The sequence below is a fragment of the Myotis lucifugus genome, unplaced genomic scaffold, assembly GCF_000147115.1.
Source record: "Myotis lucifugus unplaced genomic scaffold, Myoluc2.0 scaffold_36, whole genome shotgun sequence".
NCBI classification, from domain to species: domain Eukaryota; kingdom Metazoa; phylum Chordata; class Mammalia; order Chiroptera; family Vespertilionidae; genus Myotis; species Myotis lucifugus.
Window position 1 is genome coordinate 183505 of NW_005871084.1, and position 14793 is coordinate 198297.

Sequence of the window (14793 nt, forward strand, 5' to 3'; positions counted from 1 at the left end):
CTTTATTTTAAGATATGTGGGTTTTGAGAAATAAAGCAGGTAAATTATAAATTTTTCTAATCCTCCAAAAGTTCTCTAGAATATAGGTTCTGAGTATTCAACTTCACTGAAATTTGTCCACAGGAAGACCTGCCTGCAGAATCTCATATCTTATGGAGCCATTAATTAATTATCCTCTGTCCAGGGATCAAGTCCAAAGTGAAAACAGGGGCTGAGTAGCAAACGTCATCCTTCCGTTTACAGAGAATGTAAATGGTGTTAGCATCCTATGGTGATGATGCTTTCTGGAATTTTCCTGAAACAGTCACCATTTTTTATACATTTATAAACATGAACAAGGGAACTTATATGCACATATGCATGACCCATAGATACAGACAATAGAGTGGTGGAGGCCTGGGAGGGGCAGGTATGGGCTGAAAGGGGTCAATGGGAAAAACAACAACAAAGGGGACATCTGTAATACTTTCAGCAATAAAGATACATTTAAAAAAAGAAACAAAATAATGTGTTGCCCCATTAGGAGCCTTACATAGGGGATCACAGAAAGGAGGGTTTTAGCCAATGAGTCTCCTGCATGAGATTCTGTGGTATCGCAAGTTATAATGAACAGGAAGAAACACAGCACTTTGTAAGGCAGAAGCAGGACTTCCGGTGTTGTTTTCAGTTTGATGGGATGCCATTGGAAAGGCTTAGGCAGAACAGTGACGTGGTCTGATTTACAGTTTTCAAAGAGAACTGCTTGTGACGTGGTGAATGGATGGGGGAAAGGCAAAACTGCAGGCGTGAAGACAAGTTAGGAGGCTCTTACGAATTGCAGTGACCAGACATTTGTTCAAATTAGAACCCTTCTGAGAGTGGAAGGAGATGCCATTTACAGAACAGGAGGCGAAAACTGGGCATGTGGTCAGCATTCCAGGGCATGCGGTTGCTTTAGCTATTGCGGTTGTTGGGGGAGTGGGACCTTTTATGCCATTTGATTTAATCCCACAATAAGCTCTATGGGCCCAGTGCATAGTACATGGTGATGAATGTTTATTGGGTGAGTGAGTAGATGAGTGAGTCTGGGGAGGTTAGTATCCTTGCTTTCTAAATGGAGTTGTGCTACAAGCAGAAAGTGAAGCCTAATTTTGATTATATATTCCATACTCTTTCTCTAATTTCTTGCCAATACCCCTTTATTTTTGCTTCTCATTGTTTCTAAAGTGTCTCACATGTATTTCCATGTTCTTTTTTTCATTTCCTCCTCTCTCCTGGGTTTAGTGTTTTACATACAGAGGTTCTGTAAATGTGTTTGCTGTACTAGTTTTTATCAAAAGCAGAAATCTTAGAGGTCATTGACAGCGTAGAGTCCCCAGGCAACTTTTTGATCTTCCCTTTGAAGCACGCTGTGCCACATTTAATGCACAACTTCATAAGGCCTCCACCTGGGCAGTCTGTCAGGGTCCATACCAACACTGACGGTGCCCTAATGTACCACTCACTTCTTATACAAAGAACTTCCTTCTCTGTCTTCTTCTGCCCATCCAGGAAATTATCACCACCTCACTCCCAGGTAAAGGGAGCTAGGCATCATTTCTGTAGTATGCCACCCCTCTTTACAATTAGAGTAGTTTTTTTTTAGAAGTTAGATGCTTTTTAAATATTTTTTAAATTTAATTTCAGAGAGAGGAAGTGAGAGGGAAAGATAGAAACATCAATGATGAGAGAGAATCTTTGGTCATCTGCCTCCTGCATGCCCCCTATTGAGGATCTAGCCTGAAGCTTGGGCATGTGCCCTGACTAGGAATCAAACCATGACCTGCTAGTTCATGGGTTGATGCTCAACCACTGAGCCACACTGGCTGGGCTAGGGTAGCGTTTGCCCATTAGAAATCTTGCTCCAAATTCTCAACAAAAATGGTAATCTCACTTTCCTACTTTGAATTATGGGCATAGAAAAATTCAAGTGTGTATATTTTACAAAGTTTGTATTGCAAATTGTATCTATGTCTGGCTTACTCCATACACATTCAAGCAGACTTATTTTCTGATAAGATCAGGTAAAATAAAAGACTGACTTTAGGGAATGGGTGCACAGTCCACTACCTAAAGACCTTTCCATGCTTGATGTACCTGTATGCATATGTGCATGGTGTGTGCGTGTGTACATACATGCCTGTGACTGTGTGTTCATTATGACCTTGCTGATCCTTTGCAATCAATACCTGATGTAACCCAGTCAATGCTGTTATGCTGGAGAAAAAAAATGTTCCAGCTTGCATTCTTATACTCATTCCTCAGACTTTATTTTACTTATGTGTATTGCATAAGAAATTGTAAACCTACTCACCATGACATATAATTTATCACTTGCTGACATTTGTAAAATAATTTGATTATTCAATAAGGACACCTTACCTGTAGTTGAATTTATAAGACTAGCTTCTGGCCCTAAATGGTTTGGCTCAGCAGATAGAGCATCGGCCTGCAGACTGAAGGGTCTCGGGTTCTATTCCAGTCCAGGGCACATGCCTGGGTTGTGAGCTCGATCCCTAGTGGGGGGCATGCAAGAGGCAGCCGATCAATGATTCTCTGTCATCATTGATGTTTCTATTTCTCTCTCCCTCTCCCTTCCTCTCTGAAATCAATAAAAAAAATAAGACTAGTTTCTGTTTTAGATCCTAGGGAAAGTCAGCTCTTCTAGAAGTTGGGAGAGTTTCAGGTATATAATATCATAGCCCCACCCTCTGCTTAATTGGGGGAAATAAAGTGGACTTATTATTAGCCTGTGTTAGTCATTATATAAATATGAACTAGAAGATCAGTTACTGATATTATCAGAGAAGGGAAGAGTCAACTTTATTCTCAAACATAACCTCCCCAATAGTCAATGGAATATTTACCTTAATGTATTTAACAGAAATATATAGACACAACGAATGTGAAACTTCTTTCTTTATTGTGTAACTAGAACTTATACTCCTGAAATTTAATATGCAAGCATTTAGCTTTCATAATTTTGCTTCTCATTGTAATAACAGTACCTACCAACCTGGGCTCAGATTTCAGCAGGAAAGCTTTGAGTTTAGCCAGAAGGAACTGCACACTTGCAGTTAAGCTCACTGGAACCTTAGGAGACAAGACAGTAAAAGAAAGATAGGTGGATTTTTCTCTTTAAAAGCTGATGACAGTGATATAGGAAGGGCATTCTTTGATGTTGAAGAAATAGATTGATTCCCAAGAATTTCTTGAGGACATAGATCTTCATAAATTGGGCAGTGCCAGATAGGCAAATGTATTCTTTGTGACAGATGCTTTATTGTGATTCTTTTCCCTCTAACATGTTAACATTTACTCTCAGTATTTTGACTTAATGTAGTAAATTATGATATCTGTCCTTTTGTTAAAAAATACCAGAAAGTAATATGTAGATCGTTAATGGGAAAGGTAATGTTTTCCCTTGGGCAGGAATGGACTTCAGGGAGGCCACCATGCAGAGATGAGATACAATGTAAGCCAATCCGAGTTCTTACAGCAACTCAGTGTAGAGTGACTCTGGAAAGTACAGGCAAAGCTAATTTCATAAGAACTGACTCATACCAGGTCTTAGCTTATGAAAACTCCAACTCTTGGCATTTATTTCTTTGCTGAAATCATGATTCTTTTTTTCAGTGAGCACAGTCACTGTGGGTTGGAGCAGTCGATAGAATATGTTTCCAACAAAAGTCCCTTTCTCAGTGCTGTGTAAGTCTGAGTAGCAACCTTATTTAAGTATAATTTCAGTAAACTGTGCACACTTTTGAGTATTTCTCATGGCTTCTCTCAGCCCAAAATTATGATTAACCTGAAAATGTGTGCAAGTTCTAAAGTTACAGAACACGGTAGAGCCACGGTGCCCTGCCAGGATTCTCTTCATGATCAGACCTTAGCAGGCTCCGTGCCAGGCACTGGGAAGCTGCCTGCTGCTCCGTCTGATGAGACGTTAAAATGTACCAAACCGCAGGGAAAGGTGGGCATACTGTAAATGTCTTTGTGCTAATGATGACTTTTCTTTTCTCACCAGAACAGCTGGGGGTGAAAGTTGTCAAAGACAAAATTATAAATGTTTTATATTGGAAAATGCCAGGTGAGTTTAAGACATGGTCAACTTATTAGGGTACTGCCAGGAAGTAAACAATAGACTCATTAAAGCTGTAATTAGTCATTGTTGACATATTTTCGTTTTTATCAGGGCTCCAGGAGGGATAAAAGTGAAATAATTTAGTGCTTTGTTAAACAGAGGTAAAACCAGCTTTTTAAAACTCAGGCATGCCTTTTCCTTGGGATTTCTCCACCACCATTTTTTTTTCCTGAGGAATTTGTTGACTTCATCATAGGCTATAAAGTAATTTGTTAATGGATTAATTATTTTGTGCATTTGTTACATTGTATCATTAGTCAAAATGTTTTGGTTCTTTATGGTTCCTTATTTCTTGGCAAGTCAAGAGTGGAGGGGGAATTCATGGCGATGGAATGCATTGAGCCAGGGGTTTTACATACTTACAACTACAGAGAAAGACCATAAGAGTCAAGGGTTAAGTAATTTGCCCATGGCCTCATGTTGGGTAAATGGGTAAAAGTAACTCAGTGCAATGGACTCCAATAGCTACCTCTTACCAGTACACCACTGTCAACCCTTGATCCTGCAGATCCAACCTCAACAGCCACGCCCCCAGAATGTGTCTTGTGCTTCTAAGCTAAGTTTTCTAAGCCAGTGACACTGGGTACACATTCCGCCTGCAGGACCAGTGAGTGCTCTGCTCATCCCAATCCCTCTTTTCTTCTTTCCCTATCAAGTTCTCACCTCCTCCATGAAGCCTTCCTAGTTACTTCTGCCCCCACTTGCTCATCCTTTATGAGTTTTTCCTTCTCCTCTAAACACCTTTTAGACTTAAAGCCCTAGATTTTTCTGGTATAGACCTCATTTTAAATAACTGGTCAGATAAAGGGATTTAATGTTTGTTTATTTTCTCTCCCACATAAGGATTAAGAACCATGTGTAATAGTCTTTCTTATTTTCCATTCAGCCTCATATCATACATATTGCAAAAACAAAATTCCAATTTAGAAATTTCTTTTAACATAAGCATCTACATAACATAAAGATCCCCTGTGAGACAAATAAGCACTTCCTTTGGACTAACTCCATTCTTTGTAGATATAATCTCTCTTTTCCAACATTTGCTAAGCTTCTTGTTAAATATCAGCTAAAACAATGACCAGCCAACATTCTTTTTTTAAAGAGGTCTTGGATTTCTTATCTTCCTTGTTCTTGGAGTTACCTTTTGTTTAAGTGAGAAAATTATAATAATATGGCACATCTCATTTTCATAGATATGTGCCTATGAACCCATAGATGCTATCTAACTTGGCTTCCTTCTATCTCTGAGAGGCAGACTTCGTGGGCAGATTTTGGATTAATATGTCCTTTCTCAGATAATGAAGTGAAGCAAAGCAGTAGAAGTTGTCATGACTTCCTCAAAGCAGCAGCCAGCTGGAACATAAGCCAGTTTGCAAGATGATTAGACCAACGTCTGAAAACTTGGCAAAGCGTCTTTTAAATGAGCATCTCTTTAAGTTAAAACCTTATCTTTTTTTCTACATGGAGACATTGTTTAAGAGTAGATGAGTCTGTTTATACATATACACTTAATGTCCTTGGACATGTCACATAACTCAACAGAGCAAAGAGATGGGTTGACTGAAAAGGAACTGTCCTGTGCCTTGTGCTGGTTGGCCCATTGAAGCAGGTGACTATGGTCAAAAAGGACCCATCTTCCCAACGCGCTACTGTCTTAGGAGGAGATATGCCTTCATGAATGTGGTACACTCTTCACTTCAGTTAGGCAGAGTATAAATTAGGAATCAGCCATTGACAGTGAGGAGTCTCTGGGGTAAGAGGAAGGGCCATGGTTCTCAAACTTGGTTGTGTATTGGAATCATCTGGAGAGCATCAAAAGATACTAATGCTTTTGTCTCACCATTAGAATTCAGATCTACTTGGTTTGGGGTGTGGCCTGGGCATCAGGGAGTTTTTATTTAATTTTTATTGAATTTATTGGGGTGACATTGGCTAAGAAAATTATATAGGTTTCAGGTGTACAATTCTATAATACATCATCTGTATATCATATTGTATGTTTGCCACCCCAAGTCAAGTCTTCTTCCCATCAACATTTATCCCCCTTATACCCTGTTCTCCTTCCCCCACCCCGCTTTTTCTTTGGTAATCATCATACTGTTGTCTGTGTCTATGTTTTGTTTTTGTTTTGGCTTAATCTCTTCACCTTTTTCACCCAGCCCCCCAAATCCTTCCCTTCTGACAGCTGACCATCTGTTCTCTCTATCTACAAGTCTGCTTCTATCTTGTTTGTTTATTTATTTTGTTCATTAGATTCTACATGTAAGTGAAATCATATGGTATTCATCTTTCTCTCACTGGCTTATTTCACTTAGCATAAAAAGCCTCCAAGTTTGAGAACCACTGAGTTGGAAACCCCTTTTCTCTTTTTACTGATAGGTCTCAAGAAGACATTGGCCTCTCTGTAGAGACTTCCTAATCTGCTTTATTACATCACAAGGTTTTCCAGCCTTGAAGAGATATAATTTGTATCAAAGATTCTTTCAATATAAGGCTTTGCAGAATTTTAAGTATTCTATATTTCTTTCTCTTGCTCCCTAGCTGGAGTTTTGGCTAAAAGACCTAGGAGAGCATTAAAGAAAAGTATGACTCCCTTATGGAAAGTAAGTCATACAGCCCCCTTATAAAGACAAGCAGAAAAGCTTTCCAGGTCAAATACTAAATCTTTCAGAACATTCTTGAAGCTTAATTTATTTAATTCGAACGTTCATGCAACATCATCCGTGCATGTATTTAGAGTGAGTACAATACCATCTTGGGAGCTACCAATTGTCAGGGAAACAAAATTTAGGATATGTGAGGGAACAAAAGTCACATGTAGCTGGGAAAGCATATTAATTGCATTGTAATAATGGGTTTCAGCAGCAGAAGGGACCATAAGCTGTGTGCCAAGCTCTGCTGATGCCAGTCAGCAAAAATAAATTGCTCTAAACCGTAACAGGATCAGGTCAGATAAACTAACTCCAGTGGGTTTTCTACACCAGAATGAGTTGAGTTGCTGGAGGGGGTTACACAGCCCAACCTTCTGGAGGACCTGCCTAGAGGTGAAGAATGGTGATGGAGAATGTAGTTCGCAAAGCTGGCTGCTCTTCTGTTGTAACTTAGCAGGAAATTTAAACTCCAAGTTCCAGGACATGGTGTAGAGAGTCTGTAGGCTATTTTGGAGAGGCCCTGGAATTCGTATTTGTAAATCCCCACCAGGGATATTGATGACCAGCCAGGGTTGGGTCCCACGGGATAACATATGCCGTCAAGTTTCATTCCATTGGTATTTCACAGGGTCCTGGTAACTGGTCTGCCCTGTTTCTCAGTGAGTTTCAATTACTCAGCCCTCATTGTGAGCACATTTGCTCAGCACATGTGCTCTCAGGACCCTGTTAAATGATAAATATTTTTACAATAATAAATTATTTTATTTAATTAGGTCATAGACTATATTGATTTCAGGAGGGTATTATTGTTGACTATGCAGGGCATCATTAGTTAGTGGCTTCATTGTAAACAAGTATGAATTAGCATCTAGCTAAGACAAATCAATTACTTTAAAAATAAAATACAGTATTCTTACACTGTTGAGCTTTAAAAATAATAGCTTTACTGAGGTTTAATTCACATACCATAAAATCCACCCTTTCCAAGTATATAACTCAGTGGTTTTTAGTATATTTGCAAAAATATGCCAACATTACTATCTGAAGCCAGAACATTTTCATCATCCTTAAAAACAAACAAAACAAAACAAACAACAAAAAACACTCCTCATACCCATTAACAGTCACTCCCATTGCTCCTCTCCGCATCCCCGGCAAACACTACTTTGCATTCTGTCTCTCTGAGTTTGCCTATTCTGGATATTTCATATAAATAGAATTTTAAAATACATAACCTGTTTCTTCTAGCTTCTTTCACTTAAGCATAATGTTTCCAAAGTTCATTCATGTTGTAACATGTATCTGTACAGCATTCTCTTTTTATGGCTAAGCTATATGCTATTGTATGACTATCCTATATTTTATGTCTTTATCTATTGGTAAACATTTGGGTTATTTCCACTTGGGGGCTATTATGAGTATTTGTGTACAAGTTTTTGCATGACATATGTTTTCATTTCCTTTGGATATAGGCCAAGGAGTGGAATTGCTGGGTCTAACGGTCACTCTATGTTTAATTTTTTGAGAGAGTGCCAAACTGTTTTCAGAAATGGCCGCACGGTTTTACATTCCTACCAGTGACATAGGAGAGCTCCATTTCCACACATCTTTCCCAGCACTTGCTTTGTTTATATTTTTATTATAGCCATCCCTGTGGGTGTGAAGTGGTATTTCATTGTGGCTTTGGTACTATTCTAATGACTAATGCTGTCTTAGAATCTTTTCACATGCTTATTGGGAATTTGTATATCATCTTTGGAGATAGATTTAAATCCTTTGTCCACTTATTAGTTTGGTTATTTATCTTCTTATTTTTGAGTTGTAAGAATTCTTATGTAATCTGGATTCAAGTTCCCCATATGATTCCCAAATAGTTTTGCCTAGTCAGGGGGTATATTTTCACTTGTTTGATATGTCTTTTTAAGCACAGTAAGTTTTTCATTGTGATGAAGTATATTTCTATACTTTTTTCTTTTGTCACTGGGTTGTTGGGTATTATATTTAAGAAACCATTGCACAATCTAAGGTTATGAATATTTACTATTTTTTCTAAGAGTTTCATAGTTTTAGCTCTTACACTTAGGTCTATAATCAATTTTTCATTAATTTTTATATTTGTAGTAAGACAGCAGTCTAAATTCATTCTTTTGAATGTGGCTATCCAGTTGCCTCAGAAGCATTTGTTGAAAAGACTATTCTTACCCATTGAATTGTCTTGCCGCTCGGGCCATAATTGACTATCAATGTAAGAATTTATTTCTAGACTCTCAATTTTATTCCATTGATCTATTTGGGTGTCATTAGTCTGTGTCACACTGTATTGATTACAGTATCCATAGTAAGTTTTGTAGTTGGAAAGTATAAGTCCTCAAACTTTGGTCTTCTTTGGGCAAGATTATTTTGGTTATTCTGTGTCCCTTGCATCTACATATGCATTTTAGGTACAGCTTATAAATTCTGGCCAACAACAGTTAGATTTTGATAATAAGTTAAACCTATTTGTTGCTGGGTTGTTTTCAAGATTAAACATGTTAGTCCTTAGTACTTAATGCTTAGAACAGTAACTGATATATAATAAAGCAATACAACTATTCTTAGCTATCATTCTGTTATTGTTTGAGTTGTCTCAGATATCCCATTCTAATCATTTGATGTTTTGTTATTTTTAAGTGCATTTGTGTTGTGTGTAGCATTTTCCCCTTCATAGTCACAGATATTTTTCTTTGGTAAAACTTATTATACTTATATGAAAATTCTGTTAATTGGTACATTCTATTGCCTGAGTGTAATTCTTACCTCTCTGAAGAAGCAACCATAAAATCCTATATTGTAATAGAGTAGAAAAGCATCTATGAAGTTTCTAATTATTATTTCTAAATGTCATGAAGTTTTTAAATTAAGAGTACCATCTAAAGACATTCTTATTCCAATCCATAAAAAAATTATTCCCCCATTGGCTTAATACACTGTAAGTTGGGCTAGAAGCCAACCTCCCCTCCCCCTACAAATCAATGATGTGAGCTGAAGACTGATGTGTACATTTTAGTGAAAGTTCTTTGATTCACTTGCTCATCGGTTACAGGGATGTGTCAGCACCCCCGGGGCTTCCTTTGGAGATTTTGGAGGCATATGCCAAAACCCTGCCTTAGAGTTGAGAAAGTTAATGTTAATCGCTTAAAACCATCTTGCAGTGGGTGTGGAAATACTGCAATGGAACATAAAACAAACACTTCAGTCTGAAGCCAGAAGCTATAGGCCAGTTCATTGTAAGACCCTCTTAGCTGGATATCAGGATATCTAAGCAATCCTCAATGTGGTTATTGTGTGACTCTTTCAAAACTGGGATTTGTGAGTTGAATTAAGTTATACAGGAGATCTGCTATGAAGTAGTTTTCCTTTCCATGGCTCTATCTTAGCTATACCATGTCTATTATTTAATTTTATAGATATTCAACAATAAAGGCATATGCCTGAAGTGGGATTCTCAACTTTCTAGCATTTGATATCAATAAAGGTTTTAATTTTAAAAAAGAACAAAAACAAAACAACAACACAGAATCACTATAAGTGATATAGAAAATGAGATGTACAGGGGTAGGCAAACGTAGATTTACAGTTGTATGTGAACCACAGAGTTTATTCTTGTATTTATTTATAAACTATTACATCATTTTCTATATGAACAAATATAAACCTACTTTTGCCAACACTTGTATTAGTCAGACAGAATGTTATGCAATTGTGGTCACTGGCTCGGCAGTCTATGTAAGCCTGGTGCTTTTCTGTTTCGTGTTGTACCTGGAGTCAGCAGATCCAGGGTCAGGAAAGAAAGATGGATATGGAATGGGGGAGAGCAAGGAGTCCACAAGGTCAGACTGAGATCCAGGAGGATGCCTGGAACTTGCCTGGGTCTCTCACCACCTCTGACCTTGATGGTGCAAATGACCTCTCGAAGGGGCTGTGCCTTCACTGTGGAGCTACACACACACCCAGCCTAGGATTCAGAGAAGCTAAACAAGGTCTTTTGGGAGCTGTAGAAACTGAACATCTATTTTTTCCCTGTGCCAACAACGTTAGCTGACAGATCAGTGACAACATACGCGAGCTCCAAAGCCTGTGCTCTCAGCGTGACCCTGGACATACACTGGGTTTCTCTGAATCTGAAACAACTACTTTATTTTGTTTCTACCGACCATTTACTCATCTGAAGCCAAAAGCCTGCATCACTTTGACTAACCCTGAGATTTGGGGCATATCTGCTAACATGCTTTTAAGCACACATCAGTGAGGGGTTTGCTTTCTCTACAGGGGTAGAGGTGAGCTTCAAGGGATAATGCTAGGCCATTGCTCTCCTGTTCTTTTCAGCAAGATTCTATTTAGAAAACCTGTCGATATTGTGCGACAACTGAGGACAAAATAGTTTTTTGCCTGGCTGGCTCCTGCTGAGCTGTAATGACCCAATAGTAGAAAGATACATGAATGGATCAATGTTCATAAACAGAATAATTTAAAAGTTTTTTCAATTCTAGTAAAAATGTCTTAGATCAGGGAGCAGCCTTATCCTGACCCTAATTACAAAGATTATTGGCAAGCTGCAGGGATCTCAGTAAGGGTACTCCTTGAGCAAATTTGGGTTTTAGCTATGCCAAATTCAGAATTCCAAGGCCTACTAGAACTTGACCCCACAGCACTATGTCCCTTGTGGGTATATAGAAACTGGAGTCAAAATGGAGACGAACTCATGAGCAAGAAAATTGTAGATATGATTGAGTTTAGAAGACTAAGAGTAGGGGTAGAAGACATTTCAAAGGAAAAAAAATATAATAGAAAATAGTATTACTGAACTATGGGCCACAATATGAAAATTAAAATAAACTCTCGAGGTAATAAGACTGGTCCTTTCATTGTTTTTGGTTTTTTTTTTTTTAAATATATTTTATTGAGTTTTTACAGAGAGGAAGGAAGAGGGATAGAGAGTTAGAAACATCTATGAGAGAGAAAGAGAAACATCTATCAGCTGCCTCCTGCACTCCCCCTACTAGGGATGTACCCACAACCAAGGTACATGCCCTTGACCGGAATCGAACCTGGGACCCTTGAGTCCGCAGGCTGACGCTCTATCCACTGAGCCAAACCGGTTAGGGCCTTTCATTGGTTTTTTAAAACCTTCTACAAATAAGTACAAATACACAGAATTGGACACATCAAGTGGAAAAAATAAGTATCAAAACAGAGGGAATCTAAAAATATATATAAAAGTAGATTGTACAACTTCATAAAGTACATTTGAATTTATAGATGAAATGATTAATGTTCTACAAAATTACAAGTTTGCAAAATTGATTCTAGTGAAGACAGCATTAAATGGACCAATCACCAAAGAAAAAATAGAGAAGGTGTAATTTAAAAAACATCCCATACAAGATCACCAGGACAAGATGGTTTCACATAGAAATTCTTTCCAACACTTAACAATACGTAATCTTAACAGTACTTACACTACTCCAGAGCATGAAAAAAGAAGAAAAACTTTCATATTCTTCTAATGAAGTGAAAATAATATAAAGCTTAAAAATAAAGGTCATTTCAACAAGATAAATCTTATTAAACTGATAAAAATTAAATAAAACACAAGAAACAAAACCCAGAAGCACATGAAAAGATAATATATCATGAACAAGTGAATTTTACTCTATAAATGTGAAGATGTCACTATATAAGGAAATCTATTAATAAAATCAAGCTAAGGAGAGAAATCAGAAGATCATCTCAATAGAAGAAGAAAGGGTAATTGACAAATTCAGTAGCCACTCATGTTAAAGGCCGCCAGCATCTTGCTTAATGGGAAAACACTAGAGAATTTACAACTAAAACCAGGAACAAGGATGCACATTATTTTACATGAATGAATTCCTCTATAACCTGAGGTGGGAAAACCTTCCTAACTGTGACTCAGAATTTGATTTCTCCTCCCCCAAACAACATCCACTTAAACGTCTTTAGGGTGGCATAAACACCACAAGCTGAGTAAAGAGGCAGATGAGAAGATGTATTTGCAAACTCATATAACACAATTTTAATATTTCTATCTGTTCAGTATCAATATATGATTTCTGACCTATCAAATACCCCAAAAGCCTAAGATTTGATCACCTTCTCTATGGGTAGGCACAATGTCCATAGAGCTAAGTTGAATACTTTTTAGAGATATGAACTGAATTATTTATGAAAAAAATGTTCTGGTGCCTGGACTTTGCTTCAAAATAATATGGTATAGGGAGATTTTGGGTACATGAAACAAGATTGGCCATATATTAGTAATTTAGAAGCTGGGTGAGCAGTATATGGGGGCACACTACTATTCCCTCAAGTTTTGTATATTTTTGGAATTTCTTGCAATAAAATGTAAAGGAAAAAATGAAAGAATGTTCATATAGTTTCAAAAGATACCACAAAATTAAGCCAAAGGAAAAACTGTTACTTTTGAAAAAAAATTTTTTTTGAGAAATAGATGTATTTATTGGTTTAGAAGTGAGCTTTATATGTGAAAATCATATATCAGTGGAGATAAATCTATTTAAAACTGAATAATTTTAGAACTTTACCCTTTATTTCCAGGGTGAGTAAGCTGAAATTCAATAAATTATTGGTTTATCTCTATTTTTTTTAGATCCTGTAGTCACAGAATGAAACAAAATGGACACTTTTATTTTTTAAAATACATTTGATTGCTTCAGTAGGCACATTGACCATTGTCAACTTAAGTAAAAGTTGTTTGATTAACTTAATGTTGACTTATCTTTGCAATTTGGTTTGAATCTTCCATATAGGCTCAGATCCATTAATCTTAAATAAACTTTAAGAAGAATCAAAATAAAAATTATCTTCAATAAACCTTCCTTACAGAACAAGATGCTATAGATTACACTAAAAATTTATTTTTTAAAAAATGTACCCCTTCCCTCTAGAAAATGCCTTTTGTTCTACTGATGCACAGCCTACAGGTCCCTAGAGGACTTCAGCCATCCATAATTTAGCTCCAACCTCCAGGACATGAATATGGTTTGGGGAAGCAGTGTTGGAAGGTCAGTATGTGAGAATTGCCCTCAGGTTATCATTCAGACAATTGAAGTGCTCGCTATGAAAATCCCAGACCTCAAAATGTACCTACTGGAGCCCAACACAAACCATCCAAAGATAAATGAGGACCTATTAAACTTCTGTCCATTTTATGCTTATCAGCTTTATTTACTGAAACCATCTAAACTGAATACAAAATAATATTACTGATAGTTTGTTTTTCTATTATTTTAAGCTTTCCAATGTGCCTTAAGAATGTTAAGTTGGTGTTTATTAATTTAATCAGTTCAAGTCACAAAGTCATAGCTTGCCATGGTATTCATAAAATTGTTACTTGGAGAACGAGCAAAGAGCATCAGTTTGCATGAGTAAGTCTGTCTGGATAGTGGTCATCCATACATATTGGTAGCATTGGTTAAGCTTCACATTAGAGAAAGCAGAGTGTAACCTCAGAACCATGCCAAATAAGAGGTGCTGGTGAGTGTGTGTTAGATGGGCGAATGGATGCTTTCATGGAGGAGCCCAGTTCTCAGAGGACTGACCTATTCAACTGACAACTTTATAAATTTTGCCAGCACAAATCTCTCTTTCATAAATTATCGTCCCTCTATATTTCATTTTCCCCAGGTTATTTGGAAGGGATCCTCTAAAGATATAAATATACTATTTCAGAAGTGTTTTTTAAAAATATATTTTATTGATTTTTTACAGAGAGGAAGAGAGAGGGCTAGAGAGTTAGAAACATCAATGAGAGAGAAACATCAATCAGCTGCCTCCTGCACACCCCTACTGGGGATGTGCCCGAAACCAAGGTACATGCCCTTGACCGGAATCGAACCTGGGACCTTTCAGTCCGCAGGCCAACGCTCTATCCACTGAGCCAAACCGGGTAGGGCTAGA

General features: G+C 37.4%; 1 protein-coding gene across 21 annotated transcripts in view; it reads left to right on the forward strand.

The window, feature by feature from the left end:
- The window catches only part of RAB27B (RAB27B, member RAS oncogene family), a 59583-nt gene that overhangs the window by 24608 nt on the left and 20182 nt on the right, over window positions 1–14793 (forward strand). For 4 of the 21 annotated variants that reach the window (XR_002828855.1, XM_023752600.1, XM_023752599.1 and 1 more), the window contains exon 3: window positions 4046–4108. The exons of 10 other annotated variants lie outside the window; for them this stretch is intronic. Coding sequence is in view for 4 of the 11 variants with exons in the window: in XM_023752600.1 (XP_023608368.1) it covers window positions 4046–4108 (63 nt within the window). In the remaining 7 variants the exon portion in view is untranslated. Of the gene's footprint in view, window positions 1–4045; window positions 4109–13781; window positions 13899–14793 lie in introns of those variants that run through there. 7 more of the 21 variants (XR_002828865.1, XR_002828862.1, XM_014454371.2 and 4 more) reach the window with 4 other exon arrangements.